We start from the raw sequence: 21,987 nt of genomic DNA, 5'->3' as shown, positions 1-21,987 counted from the left end.
AATTGGTCCAATTTTGTCTACAGAAGACGTGATCTGTAAGCCTATTGGCCATTGGAGCTGTCAGTCAGTCTAACGTCATTTTTCCCACCCGTTTTCCGACCCACCGCAGATCCTTCGACCTGATTAGCTGGAAGATTCAGGCTCTGAGGCTCACAAGCAGTCCGTCCAATCCCAGTTACAAACTACTAACCAATCAAGGGGGGCAGAAGGCGGGGTTTGTCGGAATACGGGTGAGGGAGAGAAACAACTGTAATAAAAAGCGGTCCGAATTCTTGTCCTTTTCGAACAGCCAGCAATAATCGCTGTCGTGTTGAGCAGTCCGTATCAGGAACAACACCTCGTGTGGGAGAAAGCTTCGCCTGAACGATGCCGGACTCGAAAAAATTCTTCGAGAATCTTTCCGGAGCAGGAAAGTCTATCGGCGTGCTGACGAGCGGCGGAGATGCTCAAGGTGAGCGGCTATAACCGGATTAGCCTGCACACACCGGCCGCTCGTTTCCAGTAGAGGAATGCGAGGAGTCCAAGATTGACCTAAATATAATTTTCTCTCCAATGCTGTGCTGAACTCTCATGAAAAGCTAAGGTGCAACAGATGTCCCTTCATTTGTCCAGATGTGCTGCCAGCCAACACTTCACTTAAACTAATTAGGCACAGCTTCAGTGACGCTACGTTATGTACTAATGGCTATTACTCTCCATTCTGTTTGATAAATTACTATATATCTCCATTCTACCTACTTCTACGCACTGGTTTTCAGTGGTTCTTTAATAAAGGCAATGGTTCTATTTAGAACCATAAGTTGAATGATGCAGAATGTGTTGTATATGGTTCTATATAACCTTTTTAAAAATGGTCCTGTATAGCACCAAAAAGAGTTCTTGCTACAAGCTTGACATCGTAACACTAGCAGAACACCATCAGTCTGAAGAACCATTTCACCATGTAAAGAACCATTTAAGCTTAAAATGGCTCTCTATAGAATGGGTCTAAATAGAACCATTGCCCTTTTTAAAGAATCCTTGAAGAACCATCTTTTGTAAGTGTGTACCTGAGAAATTGGTCTTATTCTTAATTCTGATTAATTCTGATTTTTTTACTTAATAAATAGTTTTTTCTTTCCATTCCAGTTGTAGAAATGAGTTTATATTCTGTGTAAAGAGTTTTTTTTGTCTGCAGTCCTGCTAATAGTAAATGTGAAGTATAGTCTAATGTTTGCTGTTTCCAGAATCAGTTTGCTGAACTGAGTATAAAGAATGAAAATTAGATTAGTAAAATGCATGTGATGTATTTATGAAATACGAAGGGATGATTGAAATGAATGTCACAGTCATTCTGTCAGAACGGCAGTCCAGTCTGTTTTTCAGAGAGTTTGTGATGCAGCTGTTAGTGCGGAAGCCCCCAGAGAATTTGTGCCGCCGGGTAAAGCGCGCGTGCGCGTTGAGCAGGCAGTGCGAGTACGTGAGGAGAGTCAAGTAGCAGTGCTGTATCCTGCCACGCCACATTGCGTCACTACAGCGCTCAGCTCAGCATCACTACATTGGTCAGCTCAGCATCACCATAGAGGTTAGCTCAGCATCACCACAGAGGTTAGCTCAGCATCACCATGGCAGTTAGCTCTGCATCATTACATCTGTCCATTCAATTTCACTACAGTGTTCAGCTCTGTATCACTACATCAGTCAGTTCAGCATCATAATAGCAATCAGCTCCACATCACTACAGCAGTCAGCTCAGAATCACTATAGCAGATAGCTCTGCATCATTACATTGGTCTGCTTCATATCAGATTAAAAGTCAGTTTGGTATCACTAGCTGTCAGTTCAGCGTCACTGCAATAGTCAACTCAGCTTCACTACAGCAGTCGGTTCAGCATCACTACAGCAGTCAGCCCTGCATCACTACAGCAGTCGGTTCAGCATCACTACAGCAGTCAGCTCTGTTTCACTACAGCAGTCGGTTCAGCATCACTACAGCAGTCAGTTCAGCATCACTACAGCAGTCGGTTCAGCATCACTACGGCAGTCAGTTCTGCTTCACTACGGCAGTCAGTTCTGCTTCACTTCAGCAGTCGGTTCAGCATCACTACAGCAGTCGGTTCAGCATCATTACGGCAGTCAGCTCTGTTTCACTACAGCAGTCGGTTCAGCATCACTACGGCAGTCAGCTCTGCTTCACTACAGCAGTCGGCCCCGCATCTCTACAGCAGTCAGCCCTGCTTCACTACAGTAGTCAGCCCTGCATCACTACAGCAGTCGATTCAGCATCAGTACGGCAGTCAGCTCTGCTTCATTACAGCAATCAGCCCCGCATCACTACAGCTGGCGGTTCAGCATCAGTACGGCAGTCAGCTCTGCTTCACTACAGCAGTCAGTTCAGCATCACTACGGCAGTCAGCTCTGCTTCATTACAGCAATCAGCCCCGCATCACTACAGCTGGCGGTTCAGCATCACTACAGCAGTCAGCTCTGCTTCACTACAGCAGTCAGCCCGCATCACTGCAGCAGTCGGTCCTGCATCACTATAGCAGTTGGTTCAGCATCACTGCAGCAGTCAGTTCTGCTTCACTACAGCAGTCGGTTCAGCATCATTACGGCAGTCAGCTCTGCTTCACTACAGTAGTCGGTTCAGCATCATTACGGCAGTCAGCTCTGCTTCACTACAGTAGTCGGTTCAGCATCACTACAGCAGCCGGTTCAGCATCAGTACGGCAGTCAGCTCTGTTTCACTACAGCAGTCGGTTTAGCCTCACTACAGCAGCCGGTTCAGCATCAGTACGGCAGTCAGCTCTGTTTCACTACAGCAGTCGGTTCAGCATCACTACAGCAGCCAGTTCAGCATCAGTATGGCAGTCAGTTCTGCTTCACTACAGCAGTCAGATCCGCTTCACTACAGCCGTCAGTTCTGCTTCACTACAGCAGTCATTTCAGCATCAGTATGGCAGTCAGCTCTGCTTCACTGCAGCAGTCGCTTCAGCATCACTATGGCAGTCAGCTCTGCTTCACTACAGCAGTCAGCCCACATCACTGCAGCAGTCAGTCCCGCATCACTATAGCAGTCATCCCCGCATCACTACAACTGTCAGTCCCACATCACTACAGCTGCTTATCACTACAGCGGTCATTCCTGCATCACTACAGCATCGGTTCAGCATCATTACGGCAGTCAGCTCTGCTTCACTACAGTAGTCGGTTCAGCATCATTACGGCAGTCAGCTCTGCTTCACTACAGTAGTCGGTTCAGCATCACTACAGCAGCCGGTTCAGCATCAGTACGGCAGTCAGCTCTGTTTCACTACAGCAGTCAGTTCAGCATCACTACAGCAGCCGGTTCAGCATCAGTATGGCAGTCAGTTCTGCTTCACTACAGCAGTCAGTTCAGCATCACTACAGCAGTCGCTTCAGCATCACTACGGCAGTCAGCTCTGCTTCACTACAGCAGTCAGCCCACATCACTGCAGCAGTCAGTCCCGCATCACTATAGCAGTCAGCCCCGCATCACTACAACTGTCAGTCCCACATCACTACAGCTGCTTATCACGACAGTGGTCATTCCTGCATCACTACGGCAGTCAGCCCCGCTTCACTAAAGCAGTCAGCACTGCTTCACTAGAGCAGTCAGCCCTGCTTCACTATAGCAGTCAGCCCCGCTTCACTACAGCAGTCAGCCCCACTTCACTACAGCAGCCAGCCCCACTTCACTACAGCTGTCATCCATGCATCACTACAGCTGTCAGCACCACTTCACTTCAGCAGTCAGCCCTGCATCACCATAGCTGTCATCCCTGCATCACTACAGCAGTCAGTCCCGCATCACTACAGAAATCAGCCCCACATCACTACAGCAGTCAGCCCTGCATCACTACAGCTGTCATCCCTGCATCACTACAACATTCAGCCACGCATTTCTACAGCAGTCGGTTCAGCATCACTACGGCAGTCGGTTCAGCATCACTACAGCAGTCGGTCCAGCATCACTGCAGCAGTCAGCTCTGCTTCACTGCAGCAGTCGGTTCCACATCACTACAGCAGTCAGTTCTGCTTCACTACAGCAGTTGGTTCAGCATCACTACGGCAGTCATTTCTGCTTCACTACAGCAGTCGGTTCAGCATCACTACAGCAGTCAGTTCTGCTTCACTACAGCAGTTGGTTCAGCATCACTACGGCAGTCAGTTCTGCTTCACTACAGCAGTCGGTTCAGCATCATTACGGCAGTCACCTGTGCTTCACTACAGCAGTCAGCCCCGCATCACTACAGCAGTCAGTTCAGCATCACTACAGCAGTCAGCTCTGCTTCACTACAGCTGTCAGCCCTGCTTCACTACAGCAGTCAGATCCGCTTCACTACAGCCGTCAGTTCTGCTTCACTACGGCAGTCAGTTCAGCATCAGTATGGCAGTCAGCTCTGCTTCACTGCAGCAGTCGCTTCAGCATCACTATGGCAGTCAGCTCTGCTTCACTACAGCAGTCAGCCCACATCACTGCAGCAGTCAGTCCCGCATCACTATAGCAGTCAGCCCCGCATCACTACAACTGTCAGTCCCACATCACTACAGCTGCTTATCACTACAGCGGTCATTCCTGCATCACTACAGCAGTCAGCCCCGCTTCACCAAAGCAGTCAGGCCCACTTCACTACAGCAGTCAGCCCGCATCACTACAGCAGTCAGTTCTGCTTCACTAGAGCCGTCAGCCCTGCTTCACTACAGCAGTCAGCCCCACTTCACTACAGCAGCCAGCCCCACTTCACTACAGCTGTCATCCATGCATCACTACAGCAGTCAACACCACTTCACTACAGCAGTCAGTCCCGCATCACTACAGAAATCAGCCCCGCATCACTACAGCAGCCAGCCCTGCATCACTACAGCAGTCAGCCCTGCATCACTACAGCTGTCATCCCTGCATCACTACAACTTTCAGCCATGCATCACTACAGCAGTCATCCATGCATCACTACAGCTGTCAGCCCCGCATCACTACAGCAATCAGCCCCGCATCACTACAGCAGTCATCACTGCATCACTACAGCAGTCATCACTGCATCACTACAACAGTCAGGCCCACATCACTAGAGCGGTCTGCCCTGCATTACTAAAAAAACATCTTAAGACTTGACTCAATCTCAATTGTTTCAACCAGAATTAAATCAATAAACCTGTATTTTATGTGATAATAACATTGACTAATATGTCTGTTTACAGTGAGAGATTGTTAAAAAATAAAAGTGTTTATATATTATATAATATATTATTTCCAATGAAAACATATTTCAACAGCCAACATAACTTGGCTTTGTCTCTTTTTCTCAAGTGTTGAAAACCATATTTATCTGACTGAAACGCAATTTTTTTAGATCACTTCATTGAAAGTAGTTGACTTCCATTCGTATACTACAAAAAAATCACTGTTTTTAAATAATCACTAAAAAAAACAACAGTAAGTAAAAAAGTAATGTGGACATAGCAGTCCATATTACTGTAATGTAAAATATGAATACTTCATGAATGTTGTTTTCTTCTTTAGTTTTACACTAGAGCTATGAGGCTATCGTAGCTAAAAAGTAAATTCTTACTGAAAGTGATTTTACACATACAAGACATGTCAATGCTATATTATCCTTAATACCACCTTTACTAGAGAAATAAAAATGTTTTCCATTGTATATCAGTTCCTATTCTTTTAAAAGCATTTTGTCACATTTTAAAGAGTCCATGACCTACATTTTTTCTTTTTTGCATTTTATTTTTCTCTCTTTTTTGTGGTTTTATATAGGGCTGGGTAATATTTATGTATATATAATTATCGCAATGATGTCATAATACAATACAATATACTTTTCTGAACACACCTTGTATATTGTACTTGTAGAACACTGACCAACTACGTGTTTCATTATAAAGAGAGCAAATTTAGTCCTGTTTAACTGGATTTAGTGCAACACAGTATCCCAAATATTGAACAAAAATCATTATATTCACAGTTTTTGATATTATTTTTTAAAATGTAGCACTACATTTTAGGTTCTTTTTTTCTCTGTTCCAACTGATCAGATGTCTGAAAAAATAAATATTATGACATATCATGTATCATGAAAACTTCTTAAAGTATTGCAATATTGTATTTTTACCATATCGCCCGCCTCTAGTTTTATGTACTAAAAACAGTCAAAATTAATTTTTACATGACCATTTTCCAAATTCTCTCTTTGTCCCTGTTTTTATTCCTGTGCCTATACATCTGTTACATGTAAATGAGCCCTATTCTGCTTGGCTGCCCTGTATTGTGCCTCATTCAAGAAGCAGTCTGGGATGAAACACACCTTATCACTTCATTGTGAATGGGTGGAGCTAAACTTTTGTAGATTGAGCAGGCAGATACATGTAAAAGTATTGGCCACAGAAACAATAAATTCAACTTAGGCTGTTTATGCAATTCAGCTTCTACATATTAACCATATAGACTGGGGAGTAAACGGTATGTTTCGAAACTTTAGCAGTGTTTACGGTGCTGTGAAAAGTATTTGCCCCTTATCCAATTTCTTCTATTTTTGCTAATTTGTCACATTTAAATGTTTCAGATCATCCAAATAATTTTAATGTAAGATAAAGACAACACCAGTAAACAAAAAGTGTAGCTTATAAATGATCATTACTTTTATTGAACATAAACATTCATTCAAATATTCTTTTGAGCCATTCAGAGGCATGCTTCGGATCATTGTCCTGCTGCATAACCCAACTGCGCTTGAGCTTTAGGTGATGGGCAGACATTTTCCTTCAGAATTTTCTAATAGAGAGCAGATTTCATGGTTCCATCAATTATGACAAGTCATCCAGGTCCTGCAGAAGCAAAGCAGCCCCAGATCATCACACTACCACCACCATGTTTACTGTTGGTATGATGTTCTTAGGTGGAAAGCTGTGTTAGCTTTATGCCACACGTAACGGCACCCATGTCGTTCAAAAAGTTCCACCTTTGACTCCACAGAATATTATCCCAAAAGTCTTGGGGGTCATCTAGATGTTTTTTGACAAATGTGAGGTGAGCCTTCATGTTCTTTTTGGTCAAAAGTGGTTTGCGCCCTGCAACTCTCCCGTGGATGCCATTTTTACCTAGTGTCTTTATTATTGCAGAATCGTTTACATTGACGTTAACTGAGGCAAGTGAGGCCTGCAGTTCTTTAGAGTTATGTTTGAGTTCTTTTGACATGCTGGATGAGTCGTCAAAGCACTCTTCATGATTTTGGTAGATCGGCCACTCCTGGGAAGGTTCACCTCTGTTCCAAGTTTTCTCCATTTGTGAATAATGGCTCTCAGTCCCATATCCTTAGCAATGGCTTTGTAACCATTTTCAAACTGGTAGATGTCAGTGACTTTGTTTCGCATCTGTATTTGAATCTCTCTTGTCTAACGTTAAAAGTAGTTTGAAGATCTGAAACACACTGACAAAAAGGTACTTTTTCATAGCACTGTATATACTACATCAATCTCTTTTATTGAAAAAGTGAAGGAAAATCAGTTTTCTACGATATAGGCCCTTTAAAATAATTTTTCTTTTCATTTGTTGCGGCTGCTACCAGAAATTAGTCAAAACACCCACCTCTCTCTCTCTCTCTCTCCAGGAATGAATGCAGCAGTAAGGGCTGTTGTCAGGATGGGGATTTATGTTGGAGCCAAAGTCTATTTTATCCATGAGGTATGATAACAAAGCTCAGTGCTGCTGTTAAAACAATCACCAAAAAGCAGAGTGTATGTGATGCTGGCTACTATTGTAATATATGGAACATTGAGACTTGGTGTTTCAGTCACCACAACAGGCAGTAGTACTGTCCACGAATATACCAAATTCAATTATGTAATCAAATTATAAAACAGACATTTGATTGTGAAAATTAACATTTGATTATGGAAAATAAACAGCACTACTGTGGCTGTCTGCCTCACAAGCACTCAGTGCATTATGTGATGAACAGGAGTCACACAATGTCACTTTCATTGATTGAAAATGAAATGTGGGTCAAGCTGATACAAGCGAATAATTCAACAACAACCGTGTGATAACAATGTCAAAGAGTTCACAACCCAACTTGGTCATGGAGAGTGATTTGCACTCTCAAAAATCTAAAAAGCTCCATTTAGAAATGCTTACAGATTTTGGTCAGTAGATGGCAAGTTCACTAGCAGCCTTAGGCACATCTCAAAAGTATACACCCAAATGAGCATGGCCTGCCATCCAGAACTCAACTCAAACAGCCACAGCTCAATTCATATTGTACACCGCCTGTCACAAGCCTGCTATCTGGAGCACAACAATAGTGCAGGTGCCCAGTGGTGTGGTTTTATTTCCCATTTCATGTCAAGGAAAAAATAATTGTTGTTCCATGTTTATCACAGCACAGCTCACTCGGAGCTTTGAATGTCTGTTCTATATACTGTAACCTGATTATTTTATTTGTTTATTTTGTGATTTGTAGGTATGTAGGTCGTTTAAAAAGCATGTTTATGTTGAAATAAATATACAGGTAGTTATGTCTCTCATTGTATTGGTTTGCCCTCACATGGACATGCTCACAAATAGATATTTTCACCAGTTCGAACCTGTGTGTGTTTTTTTTTGAAGGAATTATAAACTGTAATTTTTGGTATGTTTTGACAGCACTATCAGGCAGGGGTCAAAACATTTTGTCACTGTCTATAAAAATGATATCTCTAAAATAGCATCTTTACTGGAGAAGGCAAAAATGTTCTTAACTTTTAAGGAAGTTAATGTAAAAATGGTTTTATTCCAAACGATTTTGGAGCATTTTGGTTGGTCCTGCTGTGTTCAAATGGTTTAGGAAATTAAAAATCAGCAAAAATGAGATACATGTTTTTCTTTGGACAGCAACGATGTGTTGGAAGGAACAATGCAGGCAAATCCATATTCAAAATTTGAAAACTAGGCAAGTCCAGAAAACATGAAAACTCAAAACAGGAATGGAGAACATAGCTCAGAACTGCATTGGGAAACTGCACTGAAAGCACAGAAACAGAGCCCAAACAGTTGGGAATATATGGATCATTTTGCCAAATTGATTCAAAGTCAGAGTTGAAAACACATTTTGGAATCCTTCAAAATCCTTTTAAAATCCTTTTGCTTTGAATTACCCTGTGCATTAATTCTGTTCATTTTACTTTACCACATGTTTCAGTTTAGCTAATTTTGCACATAAAAATGCTAGCCAGCACATGACTAGCAAACACAGCAGTTGTACACACATAAAATCATAATATTTTTCATTAAAACTCAAAAAAGTTTACTTAAATGCAGAAAATATGTGTTTCAGTACTGAGAGTTCTTAAAGTTACACACTGATTTTCAGACTTTGGGACACATTTACTTCAAATCAATGGGATCTAACTGCTCACCATGGCTGCGTCTGGAAAATGTTACTCCTGCTTATGCTCCTGTCCTTCCCCTGCCTTCTTACTGCTCCTCTCCTAACCTGGAAAAATGCAGAGGAATCAAGGAGCGGAAAGGATCAGGAAGAGTGGAGAGAACAAGCTGAAACTAGGGAAATAGGACAGCTGATTCATTTCAGCGTCATAATTTGGTGTCAGCTATTGATGAAGTGAACAAATAACAATGTTCACTTGAAAGCACAGCCTAAGCTGCTACACAGAGTGTGCCTGTTCCACCCACACTATCTCAGCCAGTTATCCTTCTGGGTCAGTCGGTTTCTGGGTCACATAGGAGAGGAGGAGCATCAGTAGGAAAAAGCAGTCACTTTCAGGATTTCTGGACGCAGCCCATCTGACCATGAAGGGCAGGGATTCAGTCTTACTTCCTGCTATAAAATGCAAGCGTTTGATAAAATAAAATAATGGACTAAAACTCTTTGGGATATAAAGTTTTTAATGATACATTTAGATTTCTTCACTTTAAAAAAATCAAAAAGATCTTCAAAAAACATTAAAAAAAAAACTATTTTAAGTATTATTTTCACAAGCTGAAATTTACAGCTCTCAAACCTGTCCTCAGTCCCCTAGCCGGTCCATATTTGTACTCCAACCTGACTTGCAATGCCAAGTGATAGAGCAAAAATGTGGGATTCTGAGCACCGGTTTGAGAACTACTGGGTTAGAGTTTGGGACAGCCCTCTCTCGATAGGAAGTATCCTATAAATGATGATTTTGGATATATTTAGCACATTACTATCTCAATTAATGACATGTGTTTAAATAAATCATAAAATAATCGAATGTCTGATTATTTATTTATTTATTTATTTTGCTGTGGGACCACAGTTTAAACTAATTCAGTAGAATGTTCCATATACTGAACTAAGTAAGTTCAGAATTAGCTGCAGGTGTGTGTAATTACGAATGGAAAGAGACAGGGTGGAGCTGGAGCTGAAGTGAGCCAGTCTAAAATGTGAGAGTCCATGTGCAGTCTCCCCAGAGGGGAGACACCCTGACCACTGTGCTAAAATGTCTGCATTCTCTTAATTCTACTCAATTTGTAACCATCTACAAATAAACGTTACATTTCTCCATAATGTTTATCCCAGTTTCAACATTTTATAAATGTGTGTATATCAGCAATAGCATTGACTTTCATGAGGAACACCCCATCTTTTTGAGCCCCCCCCAAAAAAATTTATGCTGTTTATCTTTACAGAAGAACTAAACTTGTGCAATTGAAATCATTTAAATATGCAATTGCTGCTTCTTGATTAAGATCAGCTAATAGTTCAATAAGATTAAGTGTGCTCTCTCATGCAGGGTTACCAGGGCATGGTGGATGGAGGTGACAACATCAGGGAGGCCACATGGGAGAGTGTCTCCAGCATGCTTCAACTGGTCAGTACTATATAGATGATACTAAAATGTGATATGACACTTATCAATGTAGCATTATCATGTACATCAGCGTTATTTATTATGAAACTAATGGGGAGTTAGCAGTTTTGGTGATGTTATCGGTAGCTGGTGAAGTTTAGTAGGCATTGACAATCTGACAATATGTTTCTGTATGCTTTTCTTAGTGTTTCATGGATATTGTTACTACTGTCAGAAGACTGAACAACTTATGTATCATAAAAAGTAAAGTAACCACAAAAATGCAAATGAACAAGTTGGGTCTTGGATCACATCGCCATCGTTTTGTAATTTATTTTTCATAATTGTGTAATATTTTTTCTCTTGTTCACTTTAAAATACTACTGTTACTATTTTTGGAAATATTTTATAATAGTTGTGGACATTGCAGGAAAAGCTCTGTGATCTCTAAATATTTACCAAACAATAACAACATGTTGCATCATAGTTCTAGAGATATTGAATTGTTTTATTAAGAGTTCCTTTGCGAATAAATTCCTTTGTTTTATTGGTAAGCATGGCTCTGTATCATGCTCCCATGTTTACCAAAAAGCACAGAGCATTATTGGATTGACATCTCTTGCGGGTTACTTGAATACATCCAATAGGGATGTGCACAGGTATGTTACTCAAGTATGTGGTTAACAGTCCCAGGGGCCAGCATTCAAAAACTGAAATCACTGTTTGAATATTTGTTATGTTGCATTATGAGAAGACTCTTTACAGAGTAAAATCAGTCCAGAAGAAGGGTGCCAACACACCAGTTTGACAATAGTTTAGTTTTTAACTAAATGAATGTGAAGAACCATTCAGTATTAACAGCATGATACGTAATACTATCAGGGAAGATGCTTGCTGTAGGGTAAGGCTCTGTAATGCCCACATGTGGTACTTTGTAATTGAATTTGGATCACAAAAACATTGTTTGTGACAAATCTGCAGGTGATAATTGTTTGTCTTACTAACTAGGCTAACTACTCTAGGTGATGTTAGCTGGATCTAGAATCAATGAAAAGCTATTTCTTGGACAAACTAACTTGTTGGCATATGTCCACCTGAAAGAAAGTACCTTGACGTGACCTCATCAGCATCCAACACCATACTAGTTAGCTTTAGTGTTAGCTCATTAGCTTATCTGAAGAGGCAAGCTCCACTACTACTAATAAAAAATCATCTTTTCATATGTCTGCTGCCACATTTGTGTGCTTTTAACACCAGTGCTATGACCTAAAAAGTAATCCTAAAAGGTTTTTTCCCAATGGTTGACCAAATATACTGTCTGTAATTCTTACAAATACTCGAATATCAAAATGAATCAGAATGCACATCTTTAATATCCACATTCAGAAATGGAGATTTGAGTCAAGTTGTACTTGAATCCAGTGTTGACTGACTTGTGACTCAACTTAAACTTGCCTTTATCTAGCCCAAGAAAAAATACAAATATAAAATAATACAAACAAAACTGATTAAATTAGGGCCACCAGCCCTTAATGTGGTCAATTATGTGTGTTTACTTGTTAGATTTGCTACAAACATGCACAGTCATTACTGCATTGTTGTTCTCCTGCAGCTCACAGCACCAGCAGGTTTGATATGGCTTTAAATAATGAACCTTTATTTATATGAAAACATTCAGTCTGATGGACAGAAATGAAGTACTACATGCAGTAAATGCAGTTTTGAAAGGAAAGACGCAAAATGATTGACTAGCATGTAGTTTGGACCTAACTGAAATTATCAGCTAATCTAACTGTTCTAGATGTTTTAGAAACGGATCACATCGCTTTAGTTGGATTAGCTGGTTTGCTGGGTAGCTTACTATAGAAACTGTGGAATAACCAGTTGTTTTAAGTTGTTTTGTGTCTTTCCTAACACCTAACACCAAATTTACTGCATGTAGTGATTAAACTCTTTCCATCAGACTGGAGGTTTTTCTGTAATGAAAGGCTCAATATTTAAAGCCATATTAAATTTGGCTTTAATTTTTTTTTAAGGTTTTTATTTGGTGTTTACTTTAGCCTACAGCTAATAATAAAATTACTAAAATTCTTGACTAAAGATTAAAGACTCGACTCAGATTTGCACTATCGTTGCCAGATGTCCGATTTAGGACTGGGCAGTCTGGTTTTGAGGTCTGTTGTCCAGTGTCTGGTTGGTATATTTTTAATCAGTTTGTTGAGTCTCACTCTAAATCCATTACATTAATTGAAGTAGATAGTCCTGGCATTAGTGATGCAATGTACAGCTGCATCCCAAACCAAATATAGTGTACTAAATATCATGTCAGTTAAGTAGTACACTATTACCGGTGCATTTGCTATTTTAAACATCCTATTTAATATTCAAGTTGAGACACATCACATGGGTAGGTAAAGGTAGGCTATGTTATGCTGGGCCATTATTTCTCAATTACAGTCAGTATCAGCAAGCAGTTTAATGCATAACTTAATCTTATACATCAGTGAATAAGCAATAGGTTGCTTTTTCATTGTTCTGTTGTTACACAGTTGAAGATCAAATAGATAGAAAAGTAGACACTAGTAGAAAGTTCATTGTATAGCTCTTAACTGTATGATCACATGCAAAAATAAAAATGATAAAACACATATTTTTACATGCCCTGCAACAAGGGCTGTCCAGTTTTGACACTGTAATCTGGTGACCTGAAACTGTTAAGATTTGAGACTCGACTTGGACTGTTGGATGTCTGTGTCCACATTAGTGAATCAAGTTAATATTAGCGTGAATTTTTGATTCTTAGGAGTGGAATCCAGGCATATTGGTTGGACAACATTGTTAAGATTTTTTCCATTTTTAGACTAACTGTAAAGACCACACTTTTTCAGTTCTGGCAGGACACAGCATATTTGACAGTTTCCCTCGAAACACAGGCAGAGAAATGAAACTCTGTACTAAGTTCAGTGACCCACAGATGTCAAATATCTCCTTATGTATGTGTATAAGTCTGTATGTGTATGTGTAATTGTGTACAGGGTGGTACAGTAATTGGCAGTGCCCGCTGTAAAGAGTTTCGTACACATGAGGGCCGTCTGCGTGCGGCTCTGAACCTGGTACGACTCGGAGTTACAAACCTGTGTGTGATTGGTGGAGACGGCAGCCTGACCGGGGCTAATCTGTTCAGGGAGGAGTGGAGCGGCCTGTTGGAGGAGCTTGTGCAAACAGGTAACAGAGAAGGAGCTTAGATTAGTAAGAGTTTAATAGATCAGTAGTGTGTTCAATACATCACAATTATGAATCAGTTAATGGATAAATTATTGTCATTGTGCAAGTAAAACAAAATTTGATCAGCAATTCCTTGAATTTGATATTTTGTTTTGTTTAGTTACCATCCAGTACCTGCTTTAGTTAATCAGTTATTTAATTAAATCAGGTATGCTGCTGATATGAACAAATCCATGCAGTGGCTGGATTGTGGGAGTGCACTGAGAAGTCAGGAACCAAGGAGAAGGGATTAAGAGGGAGAGAAGTGCTGCATGGGAAATGTCAGTTATGGAGAGCTGTTGATTACCAAATTATTTGTGTAATGGCCCTGGGGAAGAGGCTGTTCTGTAATCTAGAGGTGCAGGGATAAACAGCCCTGTATCACATGCTGGAGGAGGGCAGACAAGTGCTGGCAGGAGTGAGTAGTGGTAGTACACAGATAATTAGCGGCAACAGGCCTATGTTGTTGTAAATGTCCTCCAGCCGTGGTTTAACAAAATTAATCCAATCAATGAACTGTTGGTGTTGAGTAGGTTGTTTAAAGGGGTGATTAATCAGAGAATATTAGAGACTGCGGATGTATTATGCATATGTAAATTCTTTATTTTTTTTAATTAATTATTTTTTAAACATTCTGCGTTCCTTTTTTATTGTGTAACAAGGTTACTGAATACTCATTCAGTAACCTTCAAATGTAGTATAAGTCACAAAGCCTTCCAGATGTCTACACCAGAAACATCAAATGCGCACTGCATCGCACTGTGCCCCTCGCAGCTAATGTAGACAGCTTCACTGATTATAAGGAGCATTTTGGTTTTGTTGTTTACATCACTGTTTATATCACTTGCTCCTAGGACAAGGTGTAAGGGATAAAGGGAGGTTGGAAAATGGTCATGTTAAAGATTTATCACTGTTGGTACATAAATCCAGATAAACAGACCTGATTCAGCTTTGATGTCGTTCTACACGTTCCTGGGTTGGGTGTTCTTACTGAAATAGGTTTCTTTCCATATTGGGTATCTTTCTTTCTGTGTTTGATGTCCTGCTCCGTGTTTCTATCTCAGGTCAGATAGATGAGCAGGCAGCTGAAACGCATTCTGCGCTGCATATCGTGGGCATGGTGGGCTCCATAGATAATGACTTCTGTGGAACAGACATGACCATCGGCACCGACTCCGCTCTGCACAGGATCATAGAGGTGGTGGACGCCATAATGACCACAGCACAGAGGTACATACTCACCCACAGACACATTAAAACTTGAGCTATTGCTCCCATCAGTTTCAGTCAGGGTCAGACATATGTTGCGTCAGGTCAAATTTATGTGCAGGTTCTCACAATCCACCTCCCACTTTTAAAAGCTTTTACCAACTTTTCCCCCTGCTTTAGTTTTTCTCCTTACTCTATTCTTCCTCCCTTTCCTCCTCCGTGAGACAATGCACAGAAAATAAAACGGCCAGTGGATTCAGGAAAGTGCAGTTTAGTGCACGTGGCAACACTCAACCAGTCTTCCTATTTCTTTGCAGCCGACGGGAGTGTGTGAGGGACTCAGACTTCAGACCAGACTTGCGTTTCAGACCAGCAGAATATCAAACAAATTATATTCTTTTCAACCCAACTCCGAGCATAATCTAATTGTGTGTACTAGTCTGTGACTCAATCTGAATGGACTCCTAACAGCCAATGAAAAGTCAGAGCATGAAAGAAGTAAATTTGAAAAGTAAATACAAATTAGAAAGTAAATACAACAAAGAAAAAAGTGGTGGAAAGTCACGTATGTGTAGCAAAGTTTTTAATGAACTGAGTTACAGCACGGGCACAATTGAATTTATGTGCATTCAAAACTCTAAAATCTACCAGACCAATTACAACTTTACATCCATTACCCTCATTTGAATATGTTTACCTGGTGCTTCTTTACTGTGTCAGCGCAAATGGCAGAGAAAACAGCCACAGCAGCAAGCTGCTTCAAGATTGTGCATTTTCGTTTCCTAGTAACAGGAGAACATGTGAGTTTGCGCCAGTTCGGTGAGTTCAGCTCGTTTCAGCAACGACTTCAAGGTTGAGTAGAGTGTGTTCCCACGTAGTTTAGTGTGTGATCCCCAATATTTCAATTGCTCAGAAAAATCTGCTGAAACCAGTCAGATAATGTGAGATGCTCAGTCTTTTTAGAAACTGTTAGGGCTTTAAAGGTCATGTAGTATTATTATTGTTATTATCATTAATATTATTATATTGTGAAATAATGGTCCAACTAACCTTAACTTTAGTGAACTCAGTTAATCATAATACCAGTAATGTTACTTCAATAAATGCCAATAAAATACATTTTGAAATTTTAATTGTAGTACTTCTTGATAGGCATCCCCGGAGGGGGAGGTGGGGGTTTGTACTTGGGTCATTTTTAAAACTTTTTGATGTGGTTCTTGTCAGGTCAGGTTCGGACAGACAGGACTCTAAATGAGATGTTCTGCTTCGGGTTTGGTTTGGCTTGGACAGAAATTTCTCAAGTAATATTCAGATTCGGACCACAACTTAGGCCCAATTAAAACTCTAACACACATACATAACCACAGGCAGACACAATCAGAAGTAGAGAGATTTAATCTTCATAGTCATGCACACATGCCTAAAGGCACACACAAATACATGCTCATCCACACCAGAGGGCAACTATGCCCATATGTGTTCATGCACATACAATTTCAAACTGACACACATGCAAGTACAAACATGGACACCACACATACAGTAAAACACACTGCAGACATGTGTAACTCCCTGGAAGCACAAAGCAAACTCTAGTCAGGCCAGGCAGATGAACCAGTTGTTTTGTTGTGCTGTATTATATCTGGCAGACTGTGTAAATCTGTTGTGTTGTAGTCCTTGGATGAAGCACATAAAGCGACGGGTGGTCTATCATGTGTTCTCCTGAGTTGTGTTGTTATTTCAGTCCCCAGAGCCAGCAGCTAAAGGATCTAATGATTTTGCATGTTGTGTTTGTGCTGTAGCCATCAGAGAACCTTCGTCCTGGAGGTGATGGGGAGACACTGCGGGTGAGGCTGCATATATGAAAAAGTATTTTAGGGCTGTCACAGTTACTGGATTTTAAAACATTGTATGCATTGCATAAATCAGCAGTAAATAGTTGGTAATTTGCATGATGATTATGCATATTTTAAATTCTCTACTTGTCTCTGTTACTGTAAGAAACAGTGTATCATCGCTGTTGCACTAAAATTTTGTAATCTCTATTCAGTAACCTTGTTTTTTACTTTTTTGCATAATTTGAAAACTTGATTAACTTGATTAACAGACCAATAAAAAATGTCCAAAATTACTTGGAAGAAAATATTTTTACATAAACTTTCATTATAAGTTAATAATGTTTTTTCCTTTTCCTGTAAAGTTACCGTTTTGGAGATACAAGGTTTTGTTCCAACAGAGAAAATATGTATATTACATATATCTTCCTATATTTACATACTTTCTTCATTTTATCAGCTTTTCTTACTATAAAGGTGCATTTTGTAGTTCTACAGTTACAGACTGTAGTCCATCTGTTTCTATGCATGCTTACTTATGCCCCTTTTACCCTGTTCTTCAGTGGTCAGAAGCCTTTTTAAATGTTTTCTTGTTTTTTTTTCTTGTTGTTGTTGTTGTCTTATTTATATTGCACATTTTCATATGCGAGGTAGTTCACTGTTCTTAACGCGAAGTCCAAAAATAAAAACCTAATTACAAAAGGTCCAAATAAAAATAAAATTTAAATAAAATAAAGTAAATGTAATGCATATAAAGTAATGAACATGGATAAAAAAAGGAAGAGAATAAAAGAAACCTGCTAAGAAGTGTAAGTTACTAATTACTAATATAACAGCTATGAAGTTAAAAATTAATATTATAAAAATTATAATATTATAAGTATTAGTATTAAAGATCAGGGATATATGTACTAAAACTCATGCTGTGGTGTGTGCATGTATGTAGGTATCTAGCATTAGTCAGTGCTTTAGCGTGCGGTGCTGACTGGGTGCTGATTCCTGAAATGCCTCCAGAGGATGGCTGGGAGGAACAGATGTGTCAGAAACTATCAGAGGTAACACACACACACACACACACACACACACACGTAGGCTGTACATATACAAAATTATGCAAGAACACAGCCACATACATGGATACATGGAACCTAGTGGTTTGCAATATGACAATATTTATTGTTATCATGAATGATAAATTACATCACATTTTGTCCCAGTACTGTTTTGAGCATGTTGTAGATATCATCAGTACTTAAAGAGCCTTTATTTTTACATGTTTTTTTTGTCAAATTATGATGTTTGTGTGGGCTTATGTACCAAAAACTGTCAATATAATTCATTTTTACGTGACCATTTTCCAACTTCTCTTTATCCCTTTGAATTAAACAGGCTATTTTTGTTACTGTGCATTTAAGATATGTGTAAATGATCTCTGTTTTGATTGGCTGCCAGTATTGTATTTCATGCAGAAAGCAGTCCAGGCTGAAACATTCCCTATAACTTTGGTATGAATGGGTAGGGCTAAACTGCAGCTGGCTGTGTGGGTGGATACACGTAAATGAGTTGGTTTTATGACATAAAAAAACAATGAATTCAGTATCGACCCTTTCTGCAGCATGGTTTTGATATATCAATTGCATGGACTAAGGAGTGAGCAATGCAGTAACATAAACTTCTTTCATTTGAATGAGGAAAATTCAGTTTTCTATGATATAGGCCTTTTAAAAACAGTGAACAAATGCTAACCAACTGCATGATTTATTACAATGAGAGCATAAGTCAGTGTAAAATATAGTAAAGTCAGTGTGAAACAAAAATCATTGTATTCATAGTTTTTATACATTATTTCTAAATGTGGCGCTGCTGGTTGTTTCTTGTCTGTTCTATCTTATCAAAACACTAAATATCATGATACATATTGGGTATCATGAAAATGTCTGCATCTATCATAACATTGGACCTCATTCACCAATATCTTCATAAATTTTTTTCTAAAATGTTTTCTTGAGAAAGGTCCTAAGAAAAAGTCTACATCAGTGTCATGTGTGCAGATTCCGTTCTTACCTAAGAACAAATCCCAGATAAGAAACATTAGTGAATCTCAAAATTTTCCTGAAAACTGCGTAAGTGCGTTTTAAGAAGAAATTTCTTGTTATGAATAGTCGGTGAATGAGGCCCATTGTATTTTTGTCATATCTCCCACCCCTAACCAAGCCTTCTCGCGCTTACAATGACAGTAAAATGCATTAAGTCTGGCCGCAACATAAATAAAAGAGATCTGTGCCCTCCTGGTGAGGCTCAAAGGGTAAACAAGAATTAATCATTTAATATCAGTTGCAATTTGGACAAGTGCAATTTTCAAATTGCAAGAAATGCTATTTTAATTATATCTTACATTATTGAATGTAGTCTGTCACATTACTTTCAGGCCTCAAGACTGAAAAAATGGATGTGCTGGTCCTCTTGGTGAAAAAACTCATAATCATATTGCATACTTCTTGTACAACCAGCAGTGCAATGATAAACAGTTTTATTTACTTCAAGTACGTCCCAAACGTCAAAATAACTGGATAAAAGAGGAAAAAGGAATGGAGCTGTAGGGTAGGTAAAGAGAAAATAACAAATAAAAGAAAGCTAAACTTAGGTTTGGGGAAAACTAATTTACCTAGAAAGGAAAAGAAAAGAAAATACAAAAACTAAACTAACTCCCTAACTAAACTAAAACCAAACTAACCAAAAAAGATCCTTTCTGCCCAACAAGCAGATTTCTATGCAAGACTCATGTGTCTGTTCAGCATCACTAGCTCAGAGTTTACCGTACACTTCAAAGCTTTATCACCACCATGTATTCATGAAAATCTCAACAAAGAGATGAGCCCTTTTAAACAGACATTTTACATTTTCAGGCTGTGAGGATTTCAGAGGGAGCCGGCCTCTAGAAAAATCAAAGAAGAGGTCTTATTATTGTCTGTGTAGTTTCTCCTAGACAACAATGAGATCAGATGGAAAGACAAAGGGGATTTTTCCTGAAGTCTCCTGCTGCTCAGATTTTTCTCCTGAGCAAAAAACTCCAGTTATCTAATATGTGTCTCTTACACTACAAACACTACATAGCAAAATTAAAAGAAAATCACACATTATGGCCCATAGAGTTGTAACAAATGACAAGTATAAACAGACTCACACACACACACGTCCTTTTGTTGCTCCTTCGCTGTTGTGTATATGCTGTTGTACAGAGTCGTTTGCGTGGTTCTCGTCTCAACATAATCATAGTGGCAGAGGGAGCCATAGACCGGCACGGCAAACCCATCTCATCTGATGCTGTCAAAGACGTGAGTACTGCATCTTACCTTTGCTCTGCATGTGTGATATTTGTGTGCTTTTAAACCCCCTGTAGAACCGAGCAGATAAGAAAAGGCTTAATATCATCATAGTAGCAGAGGGAGCCTTAGACTCGCACAACAGGTCCATAACTACGGACTATGTGAAAGACGTGAGTACTGCACAGCTGGCTTAGATCATCATCATCTCACTCTTACCCTGCCTCGACCTGCATGTTCTCCCACCTACCTGTTGCTGTTCTTCTGTCCACCTGGACTGTGTCTGAACTTCTGCAGTTGCATGCTCTAACCCCAGAGCTTCACATCTGTCTCAACTCAATAGCTAATTCTAAAGCCAGGTGTCAGGTGTAAGCTGACCAAGGACAGCACAAAAATATGCAGAGCACTGGGTTCCTGTGATTTGTATTAAGTGCCATTGCTTTAAACTAAATATGTTTACATGCACACAGTAGCCAACTAAGCTCTTAGTTAGTATAGCAGAAACTTCCTATCTTTTGCCCTAAATAAAGATCTGACAAGGTCAATATTTTTCACAAATTTATATTATAGAAGAAAACCTTTTTTTAATTTAGGAATTATATTTTGTCTACAGCATCTTGTCTTAACTTAAGAAATCTTAAAGTCTTTGACTGAGGTTGATAATCAGTTGTTAAAGAACTTATGCTACATGTCACAGTTTTCTAAAATAGATAACATTGTCGTTTTTCAACAGAAAGGCTAACAGCAAAAACAGAAGTTAGGGATCCCCAGAAAGCATAGCTGGCCCCATTAAGTGGGTAGGTTGGCCCTCTCTCTTCTTCCATCACTTAGTGATGCTAGCCACTGCAGGAATCTTTTAAGAGAATTAGCCATCAGCGCTCAGAAACGTTTTTTCTTATACAAGTGGAATATACTGTATTCTTATCTCCTCAGAAGAAAACCTCCTGAAAATGGCTCAACTTGTATGTAAAGGCTGTTTTTTACCAGATATTAAATTAATTTTCCAGTCTCTGAATTTTGAAGAGTACTGTACTTTGTAAACTGAAGTTCAAAAGTTATTAAAAGAGAGAAAATGTAACTCTTGACAGCCTTGGAATAACCTGGTAGACTACCAAATGTGTCACCATCATATAAACTATACTTAGAGCTTTTATCTTTGAGAGATAAGAGAAATTCATAGTCTATTTCCCAAAGCTTTAGCTGGCCTGCAAGCAATGCTAATGTTATTCCTCCTAATAAACAGTCACAGTCTTCTCATTATTCTTTAGCATCACTGCAGTATTTTATTTGGCAAGTTTTAATCAACATTAACACACAAAGGTAATGAGAGGGAATGGGGAGAACGTAACTGCAGTGTCTGACATTTTTGAACCACAGAGTTTAAAAAATCACTCTCACAAGTGAAACCAATATTTTGCAGTATGAATAAATGTAATGTCATTATGCTAGTTATAGTTATGCTGGCTCACATTTGCTTTAAAAACAATAACAGTCTCTTTTTTACAACAGAATTGCTAACAGTAGAAACAGAAGCT

At 39.4% G+C, this 21,987-nt stretch overlaps 1 protein-coding gene across 1 annotated transcript in view; it reads left to right on the top strand.

Moving 5' to 3' along the window:
* Positions 1 to 224: 224 nt before the first annotated feature.
* The window catches only part of pfkpb (phosphofructokinase, platelet b), a 52,489-nt gene continuing 30,726 nt past the window's right edge, over positions 225 to 21,987 (top strand). The window contains exons 1-8 of the mRNA XM_036562419.1: positions 225 to 451; positions 7,623 to 7,696; positions 10,765 to 10,842; positions 13,857 to 14,046; positions 15,150 to 15,315; positions 17,097 to 17,141; positions 18,076 to 18,184; positions 20,530 to 20,625. Of these exons, the coding sequence (XP_036418312.1) occupies positions 367 to 451; positions 7,623 to 7,696; positions 10,765 to 10,842; positions 13,857 to 14,046; positions 15,150 to 15,315; positions 17,097 to 17,141; positions 18,076 to 18,184; positions 20,530 to 20,625 (843 nt within the window). The 5' untranslated portion in view covers positions 225 to 366. The remainder of the gene's footprint in view (positions 452 to 7,622; positions 7,697 to 10,764; positions 10,843 to 13,856; positions 14,047 to 15,149; positions 15,316 to 17,096; positions 17,142 to 18,075; positions 18,185 to 20,529; positions 20,626 to 21,987) is intronic.

Source organism: Colossoma macropomum, unplaced genomic scaffold, assembly GCF_904425465.1.
Source record: "Colossoma macropomum unplaced genomic scaffold, Colossoma_macropomum, whole genome shotgun sequence".
Lineage (NCBI taxonomy): Eukaryota > Metazoa > Chordata > Actinopteri > Characiformes > Serrasalmidae > Colossoma > Colossoma macropomum.
The sequence above is the reverse complement of the archived record's forward strand: the minus strand, read 5'-3'. Positions and strand labels throughout refer to the sequence as shown.